The sequence below is a fragment of the Penicillium psychrosexuale genome (assembly GCF_028828465.1).
Source record: "Penicillium psychrosexuale strain IBT 29551 chromosome Unknown utg000004l, whole genome shotgun sequence".
NCBI lineage: Eukaryota > Fungi > Ascomycota > Eurotiomycetes > Eurotiales > Aspergillaceae > Penicillium > Penicillium psychrosexuale.
The window spans coordinates 112,193-135,700 of NW_026643189.1; the positions used below are offsets into that span (position 1 = coordinate 112,193).

Consider the following 23,508-nt stretch of genomic DNA (forward strand, 5'->3'; position numbering starts at 1 on the left):
AGACGTACATGCTGTTATAAGATGTGGTTTCATTTTTGCTACATATTGGCTCTAGGGCCGCGACTCCAGTGCGCGACTATGGGGTCTCGAGTACTATTCTTATTGTATCTTGGTTTCGGGGTGTCGTGTTAAATTTGGCTTGCTCTGATTGCGACGTGTGCTTGGGATGAACTCCTGTGACGCGGATTAACCAGAGAGGGTCGCTGTATATCATTCTTGACTTGTTGAGTTTATACACGCTCTGTGCCGCCTTCGATTGGGCACGGCCCGTCTGTGCTCTGATCAAAGAGTGATCGTCGTAAGCTCTTCGTATAGGTTTTCTGGGCGGAAATGCGAAGTTAGATAACTAGTTAGTGCTGAACTTTATAGTCATCATGTCAGTCAAAGGAGCAAAAGTATAGCAAATAAACTGATCTTCACATGGGCTATTCCGTTCTGGGGGTTGACGTTTCTGATATCATTTCTGGCGTACTTGTAGATATCCTCTTCCAATCCTTGTCCATCTACTCAAGCGTAAGAATAGCGGACAACAGCTAAAATTGTAAATGACAGAATACCCAAGGCAGCCTACATGATGATTCGAGAAGACTGCCGCAAATGAACTTGATCTGGGCTCTACTAGTAGTTCTGGGATGAGTGTAGTGAAAGAAACTTTATGATCTTATGGTAGTATGGTGTGATATTTATCGAGTGGGGTTCTACTAGCGATGCTAGCTTGACTGGAGATGATTGCACTTGAATAGCAATATGTATTCTATATCGGTAGGGATATGCTAATGTGCGATGGCTAATCTACATCGATATACTCTCTCAATTTGTATGTTCTACGTTCTTGAATGTGAATATATATGTCATGATTAGAAGGCACAGAAGATATAGATTTGAGTATAGCGCCTTCTAGATTATTTCAAGTACAGAAGTATGTTTTTCTCACCATCATCAAATCATATCTTTACTTCATATATATTAAGCTACGTGAGCGATGCATTTACTTATAATTCGTTCGCTGTTGGGAGTACGCATGTATTCCCGTCGAGAGATCGCGTCCGCGCTCACAGCTACATTTCGAAGTGTTGGACTCAACACGGTATCATATTCTGGCAGCTTCGTAATTTTGATAAAAGACAGCCGAATTTATTATCGAACTAACATATGAACGGAGTGAAGGTTAGTGAGCGATGAGACCGGGCTGGACATGTGACACTGATCACATGACTGTATCAACTGGCCCTCCCTGTCCCACTTTTCTCTTCTCTTCCCTCCAACCACAATCACCACTCGTATACAATATACATCCTGGCTAGTCCATTACGATATTTTTACTGAATTTGGGGATGAGGAACGCTGAACTCTCGTCGAAGAGGGGACAGAGGATGGCCCCTCACTGATAAAGCTTCTCCGTCATGCTTTCATGCCCCTGGTTCAGCGACATCTCAAACTCAGACCTGGACCAGATGCAGTCTCGAAGTGGAAGCGCAAACAACTACACACCGTATGTTAACCTAAAAATTTGATGGTATGTGATGCTAATCTGAATTGTCTTCTAGAGCATGGAGCGAAATGGGCATAAATGCATCCTCTCGATAAGGTCAACGGGTTACGAATGGCCCGTATAATTCAAAAAGCGAGGAAGAAGGAATGCGCGTGGCAGAGAGCGGTTCGTAACATTATTGGCAATAAAGGGACAGAGACCAATGGAACAGGCAATTGTGGCTGGCGAAATTGCCAGGCCAGCGACATGAACACCGAGCGAGTGAAAAAGCCTATGATCAATCCGAATCAGGAGGAGATAGGGGAAAAGGCCATATCTACTGGGTAGATGCGTCATGGGCTCATCATCTTGTGGCGACCAAACCAACGAATACCCCATGGACCTTGCTTTTTATTGCCTACTCTTAGGGATTCCGAGAAAAAGCCTTCCGATAACGACCTGATGCCTGAATCAGCCAGAGAATACGAAACAATCCGGATGATTAGGCTACTCCGAGAAGCAGATGCTCGATTTTGGACCGAGGAACGGCATATACCTCCACCATGAGAAATCCATCATACGCTCCGGGCAGATTTTCACTATCACAACCGACAAGTCTGCGTTCATATATGAACCTAAGACTGGGAATTTTATCAGGTGCCACTGTGGGCATCCAGCCGTGATATTTGTGATCATCCCTGGTCATCTGTTTAGTAGTCATGAGAAATCAAGTCATATGAACACGTCAACGGGTTAAAGAGTAATATACGTGGCTTGCATATTGAGTAAAGTAACTATCAAGCCTAGAAGAAACCAAGTAAGCTATGTCGAGTGACAAATTTCTTGCATGTTTCTTGAAACATACTCATATTCCATATTGGCCGTGTGACTTTTATGTGCTGATCATCCGATGAGAGCTCTCGGTTGGACTCTAGACGAAGACAGATGTGACTTGCCTTAGAAAAGACGAAAAATCAGTGAGGCGCCTGTGGCCTCCAGAGGAAAGGCGCAACGATCTGCACAAGATCTGACAGTGTCTACCCTGCATTTTTGAGAAAGGAACGCGTGAAGGTGAAGAACGGAGTAATAACGTCGGATCAGTATAGCACTCGGGCAGGTCTTGTTCTACAGTCGACATATTTTCGGGCTTCAGGTTAAAAGAAGAGAGTTCCCATAATCGTACATATGACTTGATTCCTTTTGATTCTTTTTGTATGTTCAATACTCTGATCCTTTGCTAGGTGACTCTTATGCAAGACAGATCTATTACCATATTGCGACTTACAGCGAGAATCAGTCCAAAAACCAAAGCCTCGGCTACTTAGACCACGCGAGGACATGGAATGGCCAAATGCCGACCTGTCTACATGCTGCAAGCAAGTAGCTGCCCACTTAGTCCAAGCCCAACCATTTGAATAGGTGCATTGCCCAAATTCGAGCCGTGATACCAAAAGATAATTAGGACGAACAGGTATTACAAATATCTGAACAGATAGCGAAGCAGAACCCAAGAACCAATGATCTCGACAAGTTCCCAGGACAGACAAGAATCTCATCTCCGACAGATGCAAGCCCAAAACCGAACGTGTCGCATCTCGCGACGTGGGCGCCACCCGACTCCCGCTTGTGTCGTGCAACGGAAAGCTGCAGACAAAAAAGAAAGAAGGGAAAAAGCAAAGAGAGAGAAACTTCGCTCAAGCCCCCGAGAAAATCCCCCGGTTCCGGGACTTTCAACATCTCCACAATCATGCGGTGTTGGTCTGATTCGAAATCTCAAGGTGCAGCTTCGGGCGCATCAGAAGACAAAGGCGAGACCAGTGGACGGGAACTTGCAGTTTTGCGTGGTCAAGTCAAGAAAATGCGGTCAGCATTTTCGTCCTGGGATATCACTGCATATAATCGAAGCCTCGTGTACGGTCAGATATCTTCCTTTATAATGGACCCGGGGTGTTAGTTTGCCGCAGACATTGAAGATCAGCGTGTTACAAGGTTGAAGGGCCGACCGGCTCATACTTTGGGGCTAGGTCGATGTGAAAAACCAACATGAAGGTGGGGTTGGGTGTTGGGAAGATGCCTGTCGAACTGCGTCGACATCGAGAGCGAAAGACCGATCGCACTACCCAAGGCCACGTTGCTCTTCCCGGAAGCAGGGCCCTGAACCCGTAGAGCGAATGTTATCGCTTATATGAATTCAGGGGCTGTGACACGTTGTGTCCTTTGATGCTAACTCATCATCGGCCTTTGGATTTAAACGTGCGATGTCACAACGTACTTTTGAGACATGTCAGATCGAGCCCCGAACTCCGAGCTCCGAGTTTCAAGATAAGAAGTCCCTGGAAGAATGAGATATGACTTGAATGGAGAACAATACCAAGCTGATGTCGAGATAAATGTGAAAGGAAACAAATATTGAAGACAAAGAAAAAAAGAGGGGGTTAGAGTACCCTGGTGTCAACTGCCGTCTGTCATTGGACTCGGACAACGCACAAGCAAAGGCAGCAATTTAGAGCGGATGGCGTCACAAAGATAAAAACAACCTTCCTTCTCGACATTCCAAGATATCTAGGGCGCCCTTTCTTGACCTTTTTTCTAAGACAATCTCACAATCGACACAATGACAGGCGAGACAGAGCCACTATTGGGCGCACACGCGATCAAACCAGCCCAGCATCCAAAGAAACTACTGGTATCCATCGTGTGCGCTATATTCTTGATATGCGCCGATTTCGGATTCTTCATGTCCACCGCGCCGCAGATTGCAGTGTATGAAGATATTATCTGTCGAAACTACCAGGACACTCTTCATAGGGCGGGGAATGAGACTCTGAGTTCGCCAGTGTCCAATCCGTGTAAATCAGAGGCGGTACAGGGAGAATTGGCGCTCGTGATCGGGTACCAAAGTACATTTGATGTGATGCCTGGTAGGTATCCTCCACGATATACTGGACTTGGGGATGCTGATGCTTGAAATACAGGCCTTATACTCTCGCTGCCATATGGCGTGCTGTCGGATCGCTGGGGGCGGAAGCCTCTCTTGTATCTTGGCATACTAGGCATTCTCCTCGGAGAGATCTGGGTTAGGATAGTTTGTAAGTTGTTTGAACTTGTTACTCGATAATTTACTGATCACTTCATCTTAGGTCTGTGGTCAAGTGTCATTCCCCTCCGGATGGTCTGGTTATCAGCTGTGTTTAAAATCATCGGCGGCGGCGACCAAGTCCTCACGGCTATTGCCATGGTCATAGTGGCTGATGTCTTCTCCGACGATGAGAGGTACTGTTATGGCCCGATTCATTGTGATAAAGCTAACAAATATACAGAGCTACTGCGCTCTTCCGTTTACAATCTTGTATCCAAATCGCAGAGATTCTGGCCACTCCCCTTAGTGCTTATCTGATGACCTTCGGTCCAATGTTTCCCTTTATCCTATCACTATGCATCATCACCGTGGGAAGTATCCCACCCTTCTTCCTGCCCGAGACTCTTAGAAACACAAAAGGAAAGCAAATCAGCAGAGAAGGTCTAGAACAGGACAACGAAAGCGAGCAGCCCCAGCCTCCGAGGAAGGCGGCGTTGCAGGAGCTCACCCGACAAGTGCGCGAGTTCGCACAGTCGACACGCTTCATTTGGGCCGATTCCAATGTCTGTCTAATGATCTTTGTGATGTTCGTCACAGTGATGAGTCGACAGTGCACCAATCTGCTTCTGCAATATGTGTCAAAGAAGTTTGACTGGAGTATTAGTCGTGTACGTGCCTGTCCCTCCGGTCGAACCAAAAACTAACCATGCTATAGGCCAGTCTCTTGATCTCATTGCGCGGGATATTTTCTCTCGTGACCTATTTGGTCATAATGCCAATCCTGGCCTTTTTAGCCGCCAAGCACCTGAATCTCCGTGGAAATCGTAGCGACCATTTCCTGAGCAAAGGCAGCGGCGTGCTTTCAATCATTGGATTTGCTATTATCTCTATAGCTCCTACACCCGCTATCTTGGTAGGTGGTCAGGTCATCTTGTCAATCGGATCATCATTCATGGTCACCACACGCAGTCTGGCTACTTCACTCGTACAACCAGACCATGCCGGCACGTTGTATTCGGCAATTGCCATTGCACAGGGCGCAGGAACGCTCCTTTCCGGTCCACTATTTGCCAACCTCTTCCGGTTAGGCATGCATCTTGGACCTGCTTGGATGGGACTGCCGTTCTTCCAAGCCTCTCTCTTTTTCGTTGTTGCTGTCACCGCCGTTTGGCACGTTCGACTTGGACCATCTCCGCGAACCAATGACGAGGAACAGGAACCTTTGTTGTCGTAATTTCCATATTTCTTCAGTCAATTTCATTATATCCAAGCAATTCAACACGTATCCCTTCATGTGGAGAGTTATCGCTGAACCAGGCGAACTGGGTGATTGAGCCTTCATCAATGAGCATCGGAATCACACAGATGATCAACAAGGCCGACAGTTGTAAACCTAAGAACACCATCCAAGCTATCGAAGCAGCCCTCGGCGACGTCAATGATCCGTTAATTGTGATATCCCGCACTACATCTAAAGAATACAGCAGAATTTCATTTATTAATAGACCACTTTGGATGAAACTGTAGAAGAATAAATACGCATACTCTGCTCAGTTTGCATTATCCGATGTATTTCATACTTTTGAATAAACATGATCATTCGACCCCAGGATAACAATAATCTTCATGGGGTACTCCGTAATGACAACAGAGTTTGGTTAGCAAAATATACCATCAAGGTATAATCTCAAGAGGTAGGAGGACACGCAGCAGGCCAGTCGGGACATGGAAACTGGCGCATACAGCTTGACGACGTCATTTGTGGTCGATTCGGGGCCTAAGTCCCACTCGGTATGTCCGCGGCACTGCCGTAGGTCCCGACCCATCATGGGTCTGGTTTGCTTTCGCGGGTGTTCCAGCAAAACCCGTATCCTGACATTTAGTTCTCTTGTCATGAAGTCCTGACTCATCATTGGTCTGGTCTTCTAGCTGGTGCTTCTGACTTGTTCTGGCCTGCGGTCGATATACATCACGTAGAGAGACTTGGGCGGAGGAAAGCCGACGTCGCTGAAGTACAGCTGTCGTAGTTCTTCAAGCAAGTCGCGAGTATTGGGATCCAATTCGTAACGTCTCTGCCTCAGTTGCTGCTGAGACCAAGCCAGATAATGCAGAGCTGTACTTTGATGACGAAGCTTCCATGGTAGGAGATGATGACCGGCGAGGAGGACTGTGGAATTGGAGGGAGTGGCATTCGGTCGCGATCTGTTGTGTGGTCAGTCATGATGGCGCACTCATATAGTGGGATGTAGACTTGCATCAGACCGACACGTTGAAGTTATGGAAGGCGTGATTCATGGAGAAGGCACGAGAGAGCTCAGATGGCTGGTTCACCCGGCCTCTCACTGTCCACGTGGGACATGCCAACATGATGATCAATGGAAGTCAGGCTTTGAGGCCAAGGACTGAAAAAGGTTGGGGAACAAAAAACAACTGTCTTATGAAAAGAAGGAGAGAAGACTAAACACTATCCATAACCCTGAAGGATAGGATACGCGGGCTATATTGGTTGGGCGTGGGCTTGACCTTCTGCTGGTCGGGCATAGGCTTAACGTGTTGCTCGTCAGGTACGGACTTAATGTCCTGCTTGTCAGGTACAAACTCAACCTCACGCGGGCTTAAAAGCCTATTGTTAATTAGTAAACAGTAAAGTCGCGGCGAAACTGACGGCGCAGTTGGGGAACTTGTGCGGTGTCTGTTGGCCGTAAAACGACCACGTCGAGCTCCTGGGGGAGAAGGGGAAGCCGATTGTGTATTTGTGAATCCATTTAATAAAGGAGTGATCGCTATTGGATTAGTTGTATTGAAGAAAACCAAAGGCGCGTCTATTAGCGTAGTGGATATTCCTCGTAGGTAGCCTGTTCTTCACCTAACTGCCTATCCACATTTGTAGCATTATTTTGAACGCTCTGGGCACTTGTTTTAGAACCTGGGAACGCTGCCCGAGTCTACTAGACGTTGCCAGCGCGGGAACCGAGGACACCTAGTGTTGTTGCGGCCAACATAGAAGAAATATCAGTGCTACCATCCTTTGCTAGTATACAGTGCTCTCCTAGATCACGGAGGGCCTTGTCGATCTGCTCCGCTGCGCCAGATGCATGAAAGATACGCGCGATAATTGCATGAACCTTGAGAAGCTCGGGGCGCGGAAGATCGTATCTTTGGTCATACCAATTGAATGCAACAGTTCGAGGGAGGTGTAGTCGTAGTCGTGGGCGGTAGTTTTGAATGCGGTATTTATGGAGCTGGGAGGTCTCTTCGAACGAAAAATCAAACCGGCCAAAGGACCGACGTAGCTCACTCGACATAGTTATCGCATTAGTAGTATCGTTGATATTCTCCCGGTTGAAGTTTATCGCCTGGATAGTTGGAAAATGGCGGATAAGGTTTGTCCAGACGATGTCTTTTGCATAGCCTTCAGACTCCGTGCTCCACGATGCAAGGGAAAACGGGATGATATACACGCACTCTGTGTATGTTGAGGGGCTGGTGTTACTTGCATCAAGAGAATCTTCATCGAAAAGTCCAGTCACAACACATCTACTGCCATCACGGGCAAGGCACTCTGTCTTGAGGCGAGCTTCTCTTCGCATAGGCCCGGCCGAATCGGAAGCGATATTGTCAATGGAGTCCTCCATTCCGAGAGGCGGGGAAATACTTGGGGTCGAGCGCAGCGATCTTAATGGTGCCACTAGGCCGTCGGACTGAGCATGATCATGCAGTTGTTGGTTGGTCTGAAGTGACTGGAGATGGTGGAGGAAATTGACCTTCCCATTTTCCGGAAGGTAGGCGTAGAATGCCCGTAATATCGGAACTGTCTTATCCTTGGGACCGACGGGCTGGTATGCATCAACTTTCTCCATATTGGTAGCGAATCATTCGACAGCATATATTGTCAGAGAGAAAGATGCGCTTGAAGAGAGACGCGGTCGTTCGGAGCTTAAAGAGTGAATCTTCCTATCTTGTCGGGACGGCGGCGTGGAGGGAAAGAGACGCTAAACCCGAAGAACGGATACTAGTCCAAAATGCGTAATTTGTGGAAAAAATAACCGTCCGATATGGTGTAATCCAGGGGGACAACGGAAAGACCACGGTTGTGCGTGGTTTTGTGGGAGATAATCGTGGTGATTCTGTATATGCGATTTTATAGATGTAATGAGTCGGCACAGACTGTGACACAAATCTGTACGCTAATCTTAACGATACCGAACTCGTACCGTCTGTATTGGGGTGGGTTCGAGCACGTCAACTACTGCCACCACAACCCCTAGTAGTACTACCGCTACTGCTACGTCGGTAGCCCCAACACAAACTGAATACATCTATGGGTGCCAGGAGTTCTTTACCGTCGAGTCGGGAGATGATTGTTCGACAATGGAGACTGAGTTTGGAGTTACTCTTGCCCAACTCTATGAGTGGAATCCCAGCAGTAAGATCCTATCCATCAAAAACCCCCCTAGAGATGAGTCAAGCTAATTCCGAACTATAGTTGGAAAAACATGTACGAACCTTTGGCTCGGATATGCCTACTGCGTCAAGGGTCCCACCGCCACGGCGAGTAGCTCAGCTGGTACGCCTACACAGACTGGCATCGCGTCCAATTGCAACGAATATTATACGGTCGTTTCCGGGGACTCGTGCGCGGCGGTCGAGGGTGCGTTCGAAATAACATTTGCGCAGCTGTACGAATGGAATCCGGTGATTGGGTCAGATTGTCAGTATTTGGATGTTGGCTATGCCATTTGTGTTGGCGTTTCATAGACCTGCACCAAGACCAGAATAGCAGGGAAAGAAAAGATTAGTCACAGTAGAGGTAAAGAATGATCAGTAATATATATGATTCTTGTCCAGAAAATATATCGCTCGGGCGTTAGGACCGGTCTCCGCTCAAAAGTGAAAACCAATGGCCGGTGGCCGTCGATACTCAACGCTCCAATCCCCATCATCAGTCATACGTGAGGAGGCTCCAGTCTGCGCCTCGCTATATCGAACCTTCATCCAGCCAACCTCGTCCAACGTACAGCCGTACACTGGCTCGTGTCCATCGTCTGGCCCCCCTCCTGCAGCCAACTCTTCGGGGTCCCACTCTAGGGGCCACCTCCCATTGATCAGAATCACAAATCCAGTAGTATTATATACTTCCAAGTCCTCGGTCGGTATATCCAGCACAGACTGTAACGCCTCCTCGTCAACCATGATACACAGCCGATATCGGGCGGAGTACGCCCACTCTGCACGTTTGTATGGCACCCCTTGCTCCGTCTCGCAAGCCACCCTCGCCCACTCCTTAAAAGCGTCCCGTATTTGATTAGGCGTGGCCCCGTTAAAGCGGCGCGCGTCTTCCATCACAACAGGCCGAAAGGAATCCAATATATCGAGCCCATCGTCGCTTTCCAGTTCTGTGCGGATACTGCCCATAAACCGATCGAGGAATTTCGCCCAGTCCGCGTCGCTCTTATAGGTGGTTCGGTACATGGTGATACCCCAGTAACGGAACCCGTCCGTCTCCAAATTTCTCTCAATGAGGTCAGCCATATTATCGCACATTCGACGCCATGGGGTTCTCTTGGAGTCTTCGATGACCATGGTTGCTGATGTGGACGAAAATGGCCGAGGTAGTGATTCCCCCCTGACCCGGGGAAATCGTTGAGTCCTTGGCTTAGTGCCCGGATATGGTATTTTCTCTAACCGTGAGGCGAAGACGGCTTGTCCAGTGCAGCACGTAGACAAAGATACAATGCTAGAGAGTGTTCTCGTAGGGGTGCTGAACAGGTATATTGAGCTTCTGAGGAAAACTCGGGAAGAGAATAAGAACGACATTGAATCATCCGTAGCTTGCCGAGGAAATTAAAGAATTAATCTGCATTTCTGCCTGGGTTGGGGGTTGCTTGGATTCAATAGCCCAGCCATTCGGTGCGCTTCGAGGGGTGGAATAGATCAATCACAAAGATCTGGGTTTTAGCCTGTTATTAATAGGTTAACCTTGAATCTTCTATGCTCTGCACTCAGGGCAGTTAATAAAGAGGCCGTGGTTCCACGCTATTTCCCAGCGAAATCTGCCGTTAAGAATTCTCCGCCACCGCTCCAGAAGTTTGCCTAGATGAAAACTACCAGCATGCCGGAACAAAATCAAAATGCTAGGAAATTTGATTAACATTTTGCCCTCATCTATATTGACCGAGAAGGAAAAGTTTGCCCTAAGACGTCTCCTTCCATCTCTGATAGCGCCCGTACTATTCTGTCCACTCAAGTAACTTTAGAGTTTCTAAAGGCGGTAGCAGAGTCGAGCGAAGGCGGCTTTCCAACACCTACTCCAAAACTGCCAGACAGCCAGTCTCTGAATCTGCCCCTATCATCGCTAGCGCCTACAGTTCCTAGAGCAGCAGAACTAGGGGAACTAGGGGCAGGCTTACAAGGCAGAAGAAAATTGTGGAACGAAGAGCATAGTGTCGATATCCAAACAGCCACAATCAATCCTAACGCAATTGCACTCTTTTCCTTTAAATCGAATTGGCACGTCACAGCCGCTATAGAAGCTTTATATTATAAAGAGCAGGGAAAGGAGGGGTTGGTTATATTATCTAGCTCTCTTAGATACTTATATCGTTGGCTTATACGAATTTTAAGGAGGAGCGTCCGGTCGAATGTATAATTGATACGTTTTAACTAATATTCCCCTCGGTCCGAAATTGATTGGATACTATCAGCTATAAGGCTCTTACTCTCGTACTGGGCCCTAAGGTAGATTCATGGACCCACTGTATATAGGCGATTGTCTATAGAGGGTCTAGGGCGACTGAAACCAAAGGGCGCGACGGACCGGCTGACTGATATATAATATAACGGATCTACCGGTCGGGGTAGCGGACCAAGGGCAAAAATACTATATCTCGAGCGTAATAGCGAGGGCTAAGAGGGAACGGGGCAGGGCGAAGGAAGAAGCGCAGATTACGCTCCAGGGTTCGAAGGACCGTAAAGGACTGGCTGATTCACGCCGGCGATAACGGGGGTAGCGGAGCTCGGTAAACCGGATCAATGGCAAAAATACCTTATCTGCAAGGCGCGCATAGGGGGCGGGCCGGGGGGGGAGAAAGGAGGAGCAGGAGAGTCGGGGCGATAGGGAGGACTTTATAGAACTACGTACAGGGCCCTATGACGCTAGACCGAAAAGACAGCGTTAGGCCTAATAACATCCTTTGCGGAAGGAATTTCAACCATCCGATATGGTGTAGTGGCTAACATCGCCGTCTCTCACACGGCAGCCGGGGGTTCGATTCCCCCTATCGGAGTTTGTTTTTTATTTTTATTTTTTCTTTCCTTATTGTATATAGTATTAGCATCATGCTAGTCACTTATTTTTGTATCTTTCTCAAGAACAAGAATGTCATTGGTGGCTGTTCCAGCGCGGGTGGAATCCATGAGTCACACAGCCTCCTAATGGATACCAAGCCACGATCGTATTCTGAGTCATTAGCATCCTCTAGGGCTGATTTGGCCTATCACTAGGAGTTAGACATTACCACTTCCTGCGTACTTTACCTACAGGTATGACTGAACGTGAATCATCCTAGGATTACATCTCCAGCCGTACAGGGCTGAGTCGCGACTCGGCAAGGTGACATCTAGATAAAAATAAAAGTGTTTGGCCTTATGCCCTTGGGGTGATATATATAATTCACATCGGTTTCCAGGCTAAATAATTAAACTCAACTTGAAAACCAAATTAAGAACCAACTCGACGATCAGAATTCTTGAATCATTGAAAATCATGGCTTCGAATAATCAGAGCGATACAGATGCCAATATGATTAATGGGCAAGAGACATCCTCACTCCCAGCAGTGTCAACAAGCTCGCCACAAAAGCGGGATCAGCGAAGTGTTTCGCCTGAATATAACCCTAAGGCTGGCGAAAACAGACTACGCCCGGCTGGAGGTAGGTAGTTTGAAACTTGTATATATCGCCAACCCTGCTAATCGGACTGCTTACAGACATCATCAATCGCATTACCTGGGATTCGGCGTTTGAACGCAGCAACTATGTCATCGGATTCGTGGACCGATTTGAAGGACAATTGGAAGTCACCATGGGCAGTTGGAAGAAGGAGACCACCGATGAAGAATTCATTCCACAGCATCGGGTGTTATATATCCGACACATCAATGGGGACATTGTTTGGGATCGAAGGAGACGTATTGACAAGATCTTTTTGAGTGGAAACTCGGCGTTCAGCGAATTGGCCTTTCTTGTCTAAAGGCCTGAAGTGGATTTTCCGTCGCACCTTCTGTTTTTCCTGTCCCTTCCTACCTTGGAACCTTGGAAGGTTGACCTCTGTCGTCCGTTGTCTCTGTCATTTTAGAATATCTCCAACATTCATCACCTCATACTGAATGACGCAATGGGCTCTTCTAAGAAGAAGCCGTCTTTACCTCGCTTGACCACCAACATTCCCCTACTACAGAAACCAACCAATGCATCATGCAATAATTTGCTAGCCAAGACCCTTCCGGATGCCAGTGTAGCCCCGATCATCATGCCAGAGAGGCCGGCAAGAACTTCATCACTTTTCAAGGAGGACAAGCACGATGAGGAGAATATCGTGCCCGTCACGCGTTTTGCGTCAGAGAGCATGCCTGTCTATCTTCCCCAGAAAAGTGTGGACGATTCGCCGGTAACAAAGATGAAGAAATTGTACTACGAAGATGCATTTACGGCTCGTGGATCGCACAACTCCCCCAAGGACCGTGTGACCCATGAATCGGTGGTTGTCGTTGAGCTCAAGACCAATACCAAGGTTTGTAACGTGCTGATATTCGCTCGGTGATTCCTCTATGCTAACCCACCAACTAGCCAAAGGATAATATATCCAAGTTACTGTCGGATTTCGCCCACTTCCTTGCTCAGGTCTACCAGCGCCCGGAGACATCAATGCTAGTCACCATTGACCAGAACGCTGACTTGCTTTTTGGAACTACCTCCGGTTCTGCATATCTCTTGAAGGTTACTGCTCTCTCGAGTTTGATCGGACCCCTCACCAACCTCCGTAACACGGGCCTAATCCAATCAATCATCCAGGAAATGTTTGGAATTGCGCCTGACAAAGGAGTGGTGATCTATATGCCCGCGAGTGAAGACAATATTGCAACAAATGGGACGACCGCCAGGAGTGAGATCGACCGCCTCGAACGAATTAATTCCAGCAATAACTCTTCGATCTTCAAGTCTCTCTCGCGATCCATGAGTCGTCGCATGAAATCGAGCAGTGGAAACAGTATTCCGATTTCCCTCACTTCAGTTATGAGTCCTGACGTCGCAACCCCTACTTCAACTTCTCCTATGGCTTTTGCTTCAGATCAGGCCCCTCCGCTGAGGCCAAACCAAGCAGACGACAAAAAGCCAATACAATCACCAAATGGGGAACGGACCCAGCAGGTCTCATCCAAAGACGAGAAATCTGAACGAGCCTTAAAGAAGAGAGAGAGCTTGAAGAGTTTTGTTAACCGTCGCTTGGGCGAGTTGGGCGAGCTGACTACAATGAAACCATTCACAGCTACAAAGGGAAAGAAGGATTGACTGCTGTTTGAGAATCGCAAAGTACATTGCAGTGGGTAATGTAGTTGATTGCATTGGGGTATCTTCTTAACAGGGGTTCGGCATATGGATTCGCTGTGTCAGACAATTCAGTCCATATGATTATACCTTGCATCCTTGGCCAACTCTTAGCACGAAATTGAGTGAATTGACCTCTTGTCAATGTAATATGTTTTGCTTTTGCTTCTTGAATTCTAAGGTTTCTATATATCATATCTTTTGTCAAGTTGTTAGAGATACGTTGCCTTGCGAGCTTCACGTGAGACGGTGGTAGTTTAGACGATCATACATGCACCTATTTCTCTCTTATGATATTTCCCCTTGTACTGTCCTTACTTCTTTCAACCCCTCATAGGGAGCATAGGAGAATTCCAGTTTCCTTATTTACTTTCTCATCCACAACACAACATCACACAACACAATATCACACAACGCGATATCATGTCTGACTCAGATGAAAACCAAGCTGCAGCGATTGAACGCACTGATAGTGATGAATCGCTGATATTGATGACCTCGTCTTTGCCTGCTGTCGTCAACTTTGTCCAGGAGACCCCCGGAAACCTCTTCGACGCTCCCAACGGCGCTGCTCTGATCCGTGGGAACCCCTTATTAGGGACCCTTTATTTCAATTAGAGCCTCACTAACCTAGTCAATTCAGATGCGTGCAACTGCCAGGGTGTCTGGGGCGCAGGAATTGCCCGTGCATTTCGTGATCGGGTTAGTCAATCATTCAATCACCCACTTGACACCATAGCCTAGAGCTAACAAGGCGATGTTTTATAGTATCCTGCCGCCTATGATATCTACCGCAACCATTGCCTCATTTACAAAGGCCACCCAGTTACCAACATCATCACCGACCTACGCGATGAGGACCCGCAGCCCTCTCTCGTTGTCGACCGTCCCCTCGGCACCGCGCTCATCATCCCACCCCAGCAAAGTGACATCCTCCTACACCGCCGGCGCCATTGGATAATCTGTCTTTTTACCTCGCAGAAATATGGCAGCCACGTGGATTCGGAGGATATGATTGTCAATAACACTTTTGCTGCCCTACAAGACCTGAGTGAACAGCTACAAGTGCTTTCCCGACAGGCTCCGGAGACCAGTAGTGAGCGACCTCTGAGTCTCTACTCCAGCCGTTTCTGCACTGGCTTGTTCCGCGTTCCCTGGAACCGCATTCTTAAATTGATCAACACGGTCGGTCTGAACATCAATGTATACCACCCCTTTGAGTCTAGCAACCGCCGCGCTCGCCCCGTTCGCATGGAGCGTCCCAGCGACAGTTACCAGGACTGAGAGAATCAAAGGATCTGTTTCCTCCCCATCAGCAAGGATTTTGGCTGGTGGGTTTCTACCTGGTGGTATGTTGTGGAGGAGCGAGGGTTAACTCATTCTCATTTTCTGATGATAATTGAAGCTAGTTACCATGGAGCGAGCACATGCAGATAACTTTGATACACGAGAAGAACAAAAAAACTAGCCCAAAAGAAACAGGAGAATCAAGCCTGTCGCCACTAGCAAAGTATGTTGTAGGGCCTCCCCTCATCACCTGACAGCGCGTACTGTAGATCGCGCCCGCCCGCGTTGAGGTGTCTCTCGATTTCCCCAACCTTACCCTCACCATATACTTGCAATTCCCACCGTATTACCTATCGCATACCTTTTGTGACTCTCTAGGATACCAATATGTCCGGCGAACCCCAACCAGCTAAAAAGCGCCCACGCCTCCCCTTCAAACCTCCCAGTCGTACGACCAGCTCCGCGCCAAAGCCCAAAGGAAAAGCGAAACAAACCACAAAAGCCTCCACGTCTACTACCGTGCCCAAAACAACAAAAAGCAAATCCGCAAGTATTGGGAAACGCCCCCGGCCCGATTCTCCGGCAGCCAATACCAATGCCAACGCCGCCTCCGAATCCGAATCAGAGTACGACTCCAATGGATCGGGCCGCAGTCGTTCGCGCTCGCTCTCCCAGGAGCCCGACTATATCCTTGCTGAAATCACAACTGGGAACCAAGCAGAGGACGTGACGTCCAGCGACCCAAAAATACCTTCGAAGCTGCTCACACGCCTACTGCATCAGAATTTCCAGAATGAGAAGACCAAGGTCGCGAAAGATGCCAATAGCGTTGTCGCTAAGTATATTGATGTCTTTGTGAGAGAAGCCATTGCCCGAGCTGCTTATGAGAGGGCCGAGTCAGATGGAAATACCGGGGGCAGGGGTCTTGGGGACGGCTTCCTCGAGGTAAGTCTTCGTTTTTTAATCCCCCAATTGGCTAACATTGGTATGCTGATTGATATTCTAGGTTGAAGATCTGGAGAAAATGGCGCCGCAGCTTACGATGGATTTCTAGCCTCTGCGTTTCTACTACCAAGGGTCATGGCGTTAGGTGAAATCCATCATTAATTAGGGCGTATTATTTATTGTTCAAGATACCACAGCATCAGCAGAACACACGCCACATTTCTAATCAAACTTCTTCACACGCAAGAGGCCCGCAAGAGTGAAATATCCCTCGGGTTCGTATACTCAGGTGGCTTTCCAACGGTGTGATCCTCAACAAAAGGCGGCACTGCCCCGAAGCCATTGGCATTGTGAAACAGTGCAATATCTCTGTTAACCCTCTTTGACAACCAGGCATTCGCCACATAGGCCGTGTTCTTTTTGCTGAGATGAACAACAGCAACGGGGAGCTTGTTCTGCTCGGGTAGATGGCCGAGCTTGGCGTCGTATGCTGTGTGGCAGATGTCGAAGACGAAGAATACCCGCGTTCGCCACTTCTGAGCTGCCACTAGCTTTGTTGTTGGGTGAACTTCTTGTGGGATGTAGATATGGCTTTCTTTGAGGAGGCGGACGGCTTTTGGCAGGAGGGCCTCTGGGTTGTTTTGGGCTTTGGATATCTGAGAACTCCGGTGCGAGACTATGACCAGGACTCGGAGGGGGTTTCCCTGGGACATGGTGGGCTGAAGATGTGAGGAGTAATCCCTTTGAAGGGTTGCCTGGATGGGTCCTTACCAAGATAGACGAGACAGAATGTTTGGATCGTCTCTACGCCTTTTCTGTTTGTGTTCCTCCCTCAAGGGTGCACTGCTACATACCAGGTTTTACAGGGTCCTCGAGCAGAGTTTAAGTAAAAAAAAACTTCCTACATCCATGAGGCATATGGGGGGCAAAGTCGGCGTCTCACCTGGACTAGATGATAACCTTCCAATGGCCCGACGGTGGATCTGGTCGTTCAAACTAGAACATTTGCCAGGGGATGGTCATCTGCCACTGCGTACAAACATGCTGACAATTAAGGACCAGGGTCTTGCTTCAGCTGGATATCAACGCTGTCGGGTACCTGGTGACTGGGTTGAGAGGTCGGGATGGGACTCGTGTCAGTTCGACATCAAATTATGTACAACGTAGCAAGCCCGGAGTACGCATCGGAGATGGTAAAACAAAAGTCAGAGATAAGACAAAAAGGTCCATTATGATTTGAACGCAAGCTGGATGTCACCAAGAATGTTGTAGTTGATAGTGGACAGAAGGCGGTGGCTAGTGGATTTTCCCCCGCGCGTGTTTTGTTTCTTCAACGCGTCAAGCCCAGCCCGAGAAGACCAATCTTTTCGCGATGGATGATGCGACGACCTCCTTGCTCACTGAGCACTTTAGTTACACACCCTTGGTAAGCCGATCGAGACCGATACGCATGGACTCGTGCTGCACGCGCGACCTACGAGTTGCGACTCCGGACCCACCCCTTGCAACTAGGAATATCGCTGACAGCTCCCTAGTCTCTTATAGATGACATTATCAACTCGATCAACAATCTGATTTACCAAGCGATATCTAGCTTGGAGTCCGGTCTCCTCAATACGCCACCTGAACGGCTCGGTTTCTCCCATGACAGCAGTGGCCCCAGCATCGCGGAAACAGACGAGGATGGCAATGTGGTTTATCCCGAGGCGAAGCTAGAGATCGAGAATGGATTGCATCAGCTAGAGACGCTGCTGGAGGCCAATGTTGATAAGGCCTTCGACAAATTTGAGATCTATGTGCTGCGTAACATTCTCACGGTGCCCGGAGACTTGCTCTCTTGGGTGCGGTTGAAGCACTACGAGGTATGTGGAGGCTTTCACAGTTGTCTAGACCTGAACCTGCTTGGTGTTTTGTAATAGGGGATACACTAATGCGCCTTGTGCTAGGGTCTCTCTTTCGTATCTTCGCCAGACACACCGACGCCAGAAACCATACATGCGCAACGCAAGAAGTTGTTCGAGACAAAGAAACTAAACCGGTCGCTAAAAGAAGAACGCGCTCGAAATAATGCGGTCATCTCACAACTACAATCTATCTTGTCGACAGTTGAAACAGCGAAGGTAGATGGTGTGTCCAAGACAGCCGAAGACATACTAGTGGATTTGTCCTTCTTGACCTCTAGCCTAGCTGCACGCCAGCTTCGTGTTGGTGTCGATGCTGGGTCGAATGCTAAACCCACACCTCTTACAACCAACACTACGTTCATTCTCTCGCAGCTGCCCGCGTTGCAGACGACACTTGAACAGCTCCGGCCGAAATTGGCAGCCCTGCCCAATGCAACGGTACCAATTGAAGCCAAGTCTAAGAGAGACGAGAGAAAGGAATATATCGAGAGCAGAATTCGACTCCATCTCGAGCGAGCTGGTCAGCTTGCTGTGGGTGATGATGGAAATCCAGTGGTCGCAGGTCGCAGAATCGACATCAGAGAAGCCCACGCCCTTGAAAGCGTGGCAAACATGCTTACGCAAGACAAATCTGTGTAAGAGGATGTGCGTGTGAAAAATGTTTTGCTCTACGATTCTATTATTGAATATGTACAGGTCGCCTTACTAAGACCAAGTGATGCTCCATGTTTCCTGGGTCTTTCTGAAGGGGACCACGTCAGTCTTGTCTGACTGGAGGATCTCCGAGATCTTCTCGCCCTTCTTCTCGATAGTGATGAATTCCTTCTGCTCCTCCGGGAGGCCATAGAAGGACCGTCCGAACTTGCTCATGAAACCCTCGACAATCTCTGGCGTGACCTCATCCGCCTTGAGGACCCCGTTATCGCAGGCCTGCTCAAACGCATCAATCACAACTTGAGTGGTGTATGGTTGGGTGAAGACTCCAGCAGCGATCTTCTCGCCACCACGCTTGGATGCCGCCGGGTGCGGGGCGCTGTCGGAGCCAAAGAAAAACTTGGGATTTCCTGAGACAGCAGCACGGAGAAGGGCATCGCGGTCGGCTGGGGTCTTAGCAACGGGCTTGCAGAAGCAGAATGGGTCGCCGGCCCACGAGTCGATGATAATGGATAGGTGATGGGCTGTGATGGTACCAGAAACGGTGGGACCGCACTTCTTCACGGCCTCCACAGCTGCAGCAGTGGTACAGTGCTCCAAAACGATGCGCAGCTTAGGGAACTTGGAGTGCAGCTCAAAGAGCTTGGGGAGGAAACGCTCTTCCGCGGACAACACCGTCACATCGCCTCCGGAGGGGCTTTCTCCGTGCAGGTTCAGAATCATGTTTTGTCGCTCCATCTCCTCGAAAACAGGATAGAATTGCGTGTAGTCGACCACGCCCGCAGAGGAATTGGTTGTCACACCGGCCGGGTAACTCTTGACACCGACGATGCCGCGCTTCTTAGCCTCAACGATGGTCTCCGGGGTCACGGTCTCGTGGAGGTACAACGACATAAGGAAGTTAACATTCGGCTCGATGGCTTGGAGGCGCTTCTGGTAGTCCAAAGCACGGTCGACGGTCGTGATAGGTGGCACAAGGTTGGGCTATCGAGTGTATTAGATATAGCTCAAAAGCTAGGATTTGTTCCCCAATAAAGAAACCTCCTTACCATAACAAAAACGGTGTTCACACCTCCCTGTCGGATAGTAGGAGTCACCAACTCCATCATTGGACCATCACGAAGATGGACTATCTTTGGTCAGCTTGCATCTATTAATGCCCAGAATTTCTTAGTACCATGGAAGTCGGCCGAGGCGGGGAGCTTTACTCCCTGCAGCTTGGAGAGAGACATGATAAATTCCAATCAAGATCAAGCTCAAGCTCCAATTGCAAAGGTTATATCCCTGATATGTTCAAGAAAAAGTCGATCTGCGCGTTTGCCCCGCCATTTCTGAAAAAGTTCTGCCGATGGCGGTGGCCCTATTCGGCCATTCTCCGGATTCTTGGATTCTTGGATTCTTGTTTCTTTATTTCTTTATTTCTCAGCTGATTCTAAGCTTGAAAATACACTGAAGAGTCAGAGGCAATGTGTGACCATAACATGCCGAACTAATTTGAAAATAGGAATATTCCAGTCTTACCTGCGCATCCTCTCCGCACGGACTACTCACCGTGGCACGTCCGGAGTGTACTCGGGGAGAAACAGGGAAACATTGATATTCAAAGACCAAGGCCTAGATCCGTTCAAGGAATACGAGAATTCCTCGAATCAACAAGGCAAGGATGTGTTCCTGAATCACCGTTGCCGCTGGTGGCCCCCAGGCACAATTTTCGGCGCTTCGCCGTCACCTATCACAGGCCACGATGACCATCCTTGGGAGAAATTAGATTTTCCAAAAGACGACTGAGATCGGTTCTTCAACTAAAAATCACAAGCAAACCCCGCTCAGACTCTATATTTAGGTCTACTAGGCGCTTTGTTGGTTGCTTGTCCCCCGATGTGTCTGCCAAGTCGCCGAGTCTGCACGCTCAGGCAATTATACTCCGGGGATGTACAAGTCCAGTTGCAAGGCCAATGTTTACAATTCTAGATAGTCCTGCAAATTCAACCCAGAGCCTAAGGCGAATCAGCACGGTCGGTTACCATCGAGGCGCCCTACATGGCGCTATGCAGTAATCGGGATGAAGATCTTTGGGATAAGCCCTCATTCGGTGGTTACTCTCTTGTGACAGCAATAGCGCTCGCTAAGATAGTCCCTGGATCAAGTTTAGGCTATTTTCCACGAATATACATATCCCGCCTGGTATCCGTCAATAATCTGAGACAGAGTTGTTCGAACATAGTACCTACCTTTGCTTTTTCCACTTTTCCATCATTGTCATTGTCCCGAGGGGTTCTTCGTTCTTTCATATCAATTACCAGAAGGATCCTTGCCAGCAAGGTAATCATTGACAGTTACACACACTTCCTCTCCTTCGACCCCTCTTTATCATCTCACGAAACCCAACGACACTCTCATCATGATCTCAAACTCGTCCCTAGACGGATCAGGCGGTGCTCATTCTTCATACATGGAGGAATCAAAATTCCTAAAACGCAATCGTGTCCTTTACTTTGCACGACTTGGTCTATCCTTTTCAATCTTCGGCATTGCTATTGCCGTCGTCGCGTGCGAAGCCCCACCCTTGCGACATTATAAGAACACCTCCCAGTGGGCGAGTGCCGGCCTCGCACTGTGGCCTTTGAACTTTGATCTTCGTCCAACAACCGCCGCCATTTCATGTGGCTGTATAATCACCATCTTGAACTTGGTGTACATCGCCCTTACCCTCCTACCATCTGTGAGTTTTACACCCTTCCACTGCACTGTGTTTGATTCCATATACTAACTCCCATCCAGCCGCATTCCGGTATCAAGTCACTTAACAACTATGCCTCAGCTTCAGCCGTTGCAGGTTTTGTAACAGCCCTGGCCGGCATCCTGTTCATAATATACCCGCCGTCCTCCGATTACCCAGCAGGGTTCAACAAGAAGGAAACCCTCCACAGCTGGACCTGCAAGTGGAAAAACGGGACGAGCAGCATTAATACACCCCGCCACTTCGATCGTGACTGTATCAATACTCGTGCTGGCTTTGTGCTGCTGTGCGTACTTGTTGGAATGGAGGTGCTGATGGGCCTCGTTGCTGCTGTTGGTACCTGGTTCCAACGGGATATCTCTCGTCATCGGGCAGAGCAGTTCCAACTCGAGAAGTTGGAGATTGCTACTAAGCAGGTGTATCGCAATTGATGAGAGAATGACTCCGGGAGGATATAGGTGCTGTGTAAACGTGACATTGCTTCGTTGATTTATAATGGTTACTCTGTTGAATGGAAGGGATGTACTCACGGTTATCTATGCTGGGCATTGATTAATGAAAGATGAGAATTCACTGGTCTGGTACTTCTGTGGCTTCTGTAGCTTCTGTTGTTTTGTGAGAAGGGATCGTCTTGCAACCAAGGTGTAGGAAAAATATGTATCTAGTCTGAGTCTCAAGGAGGTTGTTTGCTCCACATATGCCATCTCCATTATTTATATCGCAGAATGAATATTCCAATGTCAATGCAATTCTACAAGTATATCTAAATAGGTCTAATAATCACGTAAACTCGGTAATCCCTTCCTTCTGGGACCCCAGTCTCAAAATGCAGCCCCTAGCCCTAGAACCACAAGAGCCATCCAACTACCAGCATCATTCACAACCGCAGCTCCCTCCGATGGACTCGCCGACTTCTCATTCGCAAAGGTTTTAGTCGGTCCGGCAGTAGTAGACGAGCTGCTACTAGTGGTCAAAGTAGCATCTGTGTCGGTTGGCTGTGCCGCATTTGATCCGGGAAGAGTCCATGAGGGTGCGACGGTAGTCTCTCCTTGGTCGTATGCATTTGCGGTAGCGCAATCATTTACACTCAGTTGTTTGGCCGCGGACGAATCCGGGTCATCATCGGAGCAATCTACGTAACAGCTGCTCAATTATATCAGTACTGCGGTGTTGACTGTATAGGCATCTCATTGAGAAATTACAAGAGTCAAGTAGGTGGCCTACTTACTTGGCAATGTTTGCAGCCCCCGAGCACTTGCAGTCCCAATCATTCGAGGCACACTTTGCGAGTCCACGTTTCATTATCGCAACGCATGAATCTACAACTCTGTTGATTATGAGAAAGGAATCTTAACGGAAACTCATAGGTTCTTAGAGGCTTATAAGCTTACTTCTGAGAAGCACAGTTCGAGTTGCCGCTTGTGCTTTGGGATGTGGCATCTTGAGCGGCGATAAGGGTAGCCGATGCAGCAAATAGAAGGGAGAGATGAGTAGTAAAAGAATGCATTGGGATATTGAACAAAGTTATATTGAAGAATATGCACCCTGGTAGGTATAGATCAGAGGTTGAAACTTAAATTTCAAGTTCAAGTTCAAGCAGATTCACTTAAGACCTTATATTGGGCGTGTGGAAACCAGGATTTTGAACGTTACATCCATCTTCAAGGCAATGGAACCATTAAATGCTCTCTCAAGGCCGTGTCTATTCCCGGCACGCTGACACGAGCCTGAACAAAGCTCGCACGTGGAAAAGTATACCAGGGCCCACATTCTTAACCAGGCACCATATGTTCTGCGCAATTATGATCAAGAAAGCTACGAAG

At 48.3% G+C, this 23,508-nt stretch overlaps 14 protein-coding genes across 14 annotated transcripts; 9 read left to right on the plus strand and 5 right to left on the minus strand.

Moving 5' to 3' along the window:
* Positions 1-4,085: 4,085 nt before the first annotated feature.
* Positions 4,086-5,784, plus strand: N7518_005845 (uncharacterized protein; the record flags this gene model as incomplete). Its single annotated transcript, XM_057186772.1, has 5 exons — positions 4,086-4,392; positions 4,447-4,560; positions 4,612-4,744; positions 4,792-5,218; positions 5,266-5,784. 5 exons carry the CDS (start codon positions 4,086-4,088, stop codon positions 5,782-5,784), a joined length of 1,500 nt encoding a protein of 499 aa, XP_057038475.1.
* Positions 5,785-7,498: 1,714 nt separating this feature from the next.
* N7518_005846 (HNH endonuclease signature motif containing protein) lies at positions 7,499-8,410 on the minus strand (the record flags this gene model as incomplete). The annotated part of the gene is made up of 1 exon (XM_057186773.1): positions 7,499-8,410. One exon carries the CDS (start codon positions 8,408-8,410, stop codon positions 7,499-7,501), a length of 912 nt encoding a protein of 303 aa, XP_057038476.1.
* A 511-nt stretch (positions 8,411-8,921) lies between these two features.
* Positions 8,922-9,308, plus strand: N7518_005847 (LysM peptidoglycan-binding domain-containing protein; the record flags this gene model as incomplete). The annotated part of the gene is made up of 2 exons (XM_057186774.1): positions 8,922-8,976; positions 9,037-9,308. 2 exons carry the CDS (start codon positions 8,922-8,924, stop codon positions 9,306-9,308), a joined length of 327 nt encoding a protein of 108 aa, XP_057038477.1.
* Positions 9,309-9,434: 126 nt separating this feature from the next.
* Positions 9,435-10,133, minus strand: N7518_005848 (uncharacterized protein; the record flags this gene model as incomplete). Its single annotated transcript, XM_057186775.1, has 1 exon — positions 9,435-10,133. The coding sequence occupies one exon, from the start codon at positions 10,131-10,133 to the stop codon at positions 9,435-9,437; it is 699 nt and encodes a 232-aa protein (XP_057038478.1).
* A 2,218-nt stretch (positions 10,134-12,351) lies between these two features.
* On the plus strand, positions 12,352-12,800 carry N7518_005849 (DUF504 domain-containing protein; the record flags this gene model as incomplete). The annotated part of the gene is made up of 2 exons (XM_057186776.1): positions 12,352-12,481; positions 12,538-12,800. The coding sequence occupies 2 exons, from the start codon at positions 12,352-12,354 to the stop codon at positions 12,798-12,800; spliced, it is 393 nt and encodes a 130-aa protein (XP_057038479.1).
* Positions 12,801-12,944: 144 nt separating this feature from the next.
* On the plus strand, positions 12,945-14,119 carry N7518_005850 (MIF domain protein; the record flags this gene model as incomplete). Its single annotated transcript, XM_057186777.1, has 2 exons — positions 12,945-13,340; positions 13,397-14,119. 2 exons carry the CDS (start codon positions 12,945-12,947, stop codon positions 14,117-14,119), a joined length of 1,119 nt encoding a protein of 372 aa, XP_057038480.1.
* Positions 14,120-14,578: 459 nt separating this feature from the next.
* On the plus strand, positions 14,579-15,439 carry N7518_005851 (uncharacterized protein; the record flags this gene model as incomplete). The annotated part of the gene is made up of 3 exons (XM_057186778.1): positions 14,579-14,735; positions 14,799-14,857; positions 14,924-15,439. 3 exons carry the CDS (start codon positions 14,579-14,581, stop codon positions 15,437-15,439), a joined length of 732 nt encoding a protein of 243 aa, XP_057038481.1.
* A 390-nt stretch (positions 15,440-15,829) lies between these two features.
* N7518_005852 (CENP-X/MHF2 family protein) lies at positions 15,830-16,496 on the plus strand (the record flags this gene model as incomplete). The annotated part of the gene is made up of 2 exons (XM_057186779.1): positions 15,830-16,387; positions 16,449-16,496. 2 exons carry the CDS (start codon positions 15,830-15,832, stop codon positions 16,494-16,496), a joined length of 606 nt encoding a protein of 201 aa, XP_057038482.1.
* Positions 16,497-16,623: 127 nt separating this feature from the next.
* On the minus strand, positions 16,624-17,100 carry N7518_005853 (uncharacterized protein; the record flags this gene model as incomplete). Its single annotated transcript, XM_057186780.1, has 1 exon — positions 16,624-17,100. The coding sequence occupies one exon, from the start codon at positions 17,098-17,100 to the stop codon at positions 16,624-16,626; it is 477 nt and encodes a 158-aa protein (XP_057038483.1).
* A 253-nt stretch (positions 17,101-17,353) lies between these two features.
* N7518_005854 (uncharacterized protein) lies at positions 17,354-17,627 on the plus strand (the record flags this gene model as incomplete). The annotated part of the gene is made up of 2 exons (XM_057186781.1): positions 17,354-17,505; positions 17,555-17,627. 2 exons carry the CDS (start codon positions 17,354-17,356, stop codon positions 17,625-17,627), a joined length of 225 nt encoding a protein of 74 aa, XP_057038484.1.
* A 132-nt stretch (positions 17,628-17,759) lies between these two features.
* N7518_005855 (MIND complex subunit MTW1) lies at positions 17,760-18,930 on the plus strand (the record flags this gene model as incomplete). Its single annotated transcript, XM_057186782.1, has 3 exons — positions 17,760-17,813; positions 17,923-18,249; positions 18,334-18,930. The coding sequence occupies 3 exons, from the start codon at positions 17,760-17,762 to the stop codon at positions 18,928-18,930; spliced, it is 978 nt and encodes a 325-aa protein (XP_057038485.1).
* A 66-nt stretch (positions 18,931-18,996) lies between these two features.
* Positions 18,997-20,177, minus strand: N7518_005856 (dihydroorotase; the record flags this gene model as incomplete). Its single annotated transcript, XM_057186783.1, has 3 exons — positions 18,997-19,929; positions 19,995-20,074; positions 20,123-20,177. 3 exons carry the CDS (start codon positions 20,175-20,177, stop codon positions 18,997-18,999), a joined length of 1,068 nt encoding a protein of 355 aa, XP_057038486.1.
* A 1,169-nt stretch (positions 20,178-21,346) lies between these two features.
* N7518_005857 (uncharacterized protein) lies at positions 21,347-22,116 on the plus strand (the record flags this gene model as incomplete). Its single annotated transcript, XM_057186784.1, has 2 exons — positions 21,347-21,667; positions 21,727-22,116. The coding sequence occupies 2 exons, from the start codon at positions 21,347-21,349 to the stop codon at positions 22,114-22,116; spliced, it is 711 nt and encodes a 236-aa protein (XP_057038487.1).
* A 390-nt stretch (positions 22,117-22,506) lies between these two features.
* On the minus strand, positions 22,507-23,192 carry N7518_005858 (uncharacterized protein; the record flags this gene model as incomplete). The annotated part of the gene is made up of 3 exons (XM_057186785.1): positions 22,507-22,828; positions 22,914-23,012; positions 23,077-23,192. 3 exons carry the CDS (start codon positions 23,190-23,192, stop codon positions 22,507-22,509), a joined length of 537 nt encoding a protein of 178 aa, XP_057038488.1.
* Positions 23,193-23,508: the final 316 nt, after the last annotated feature.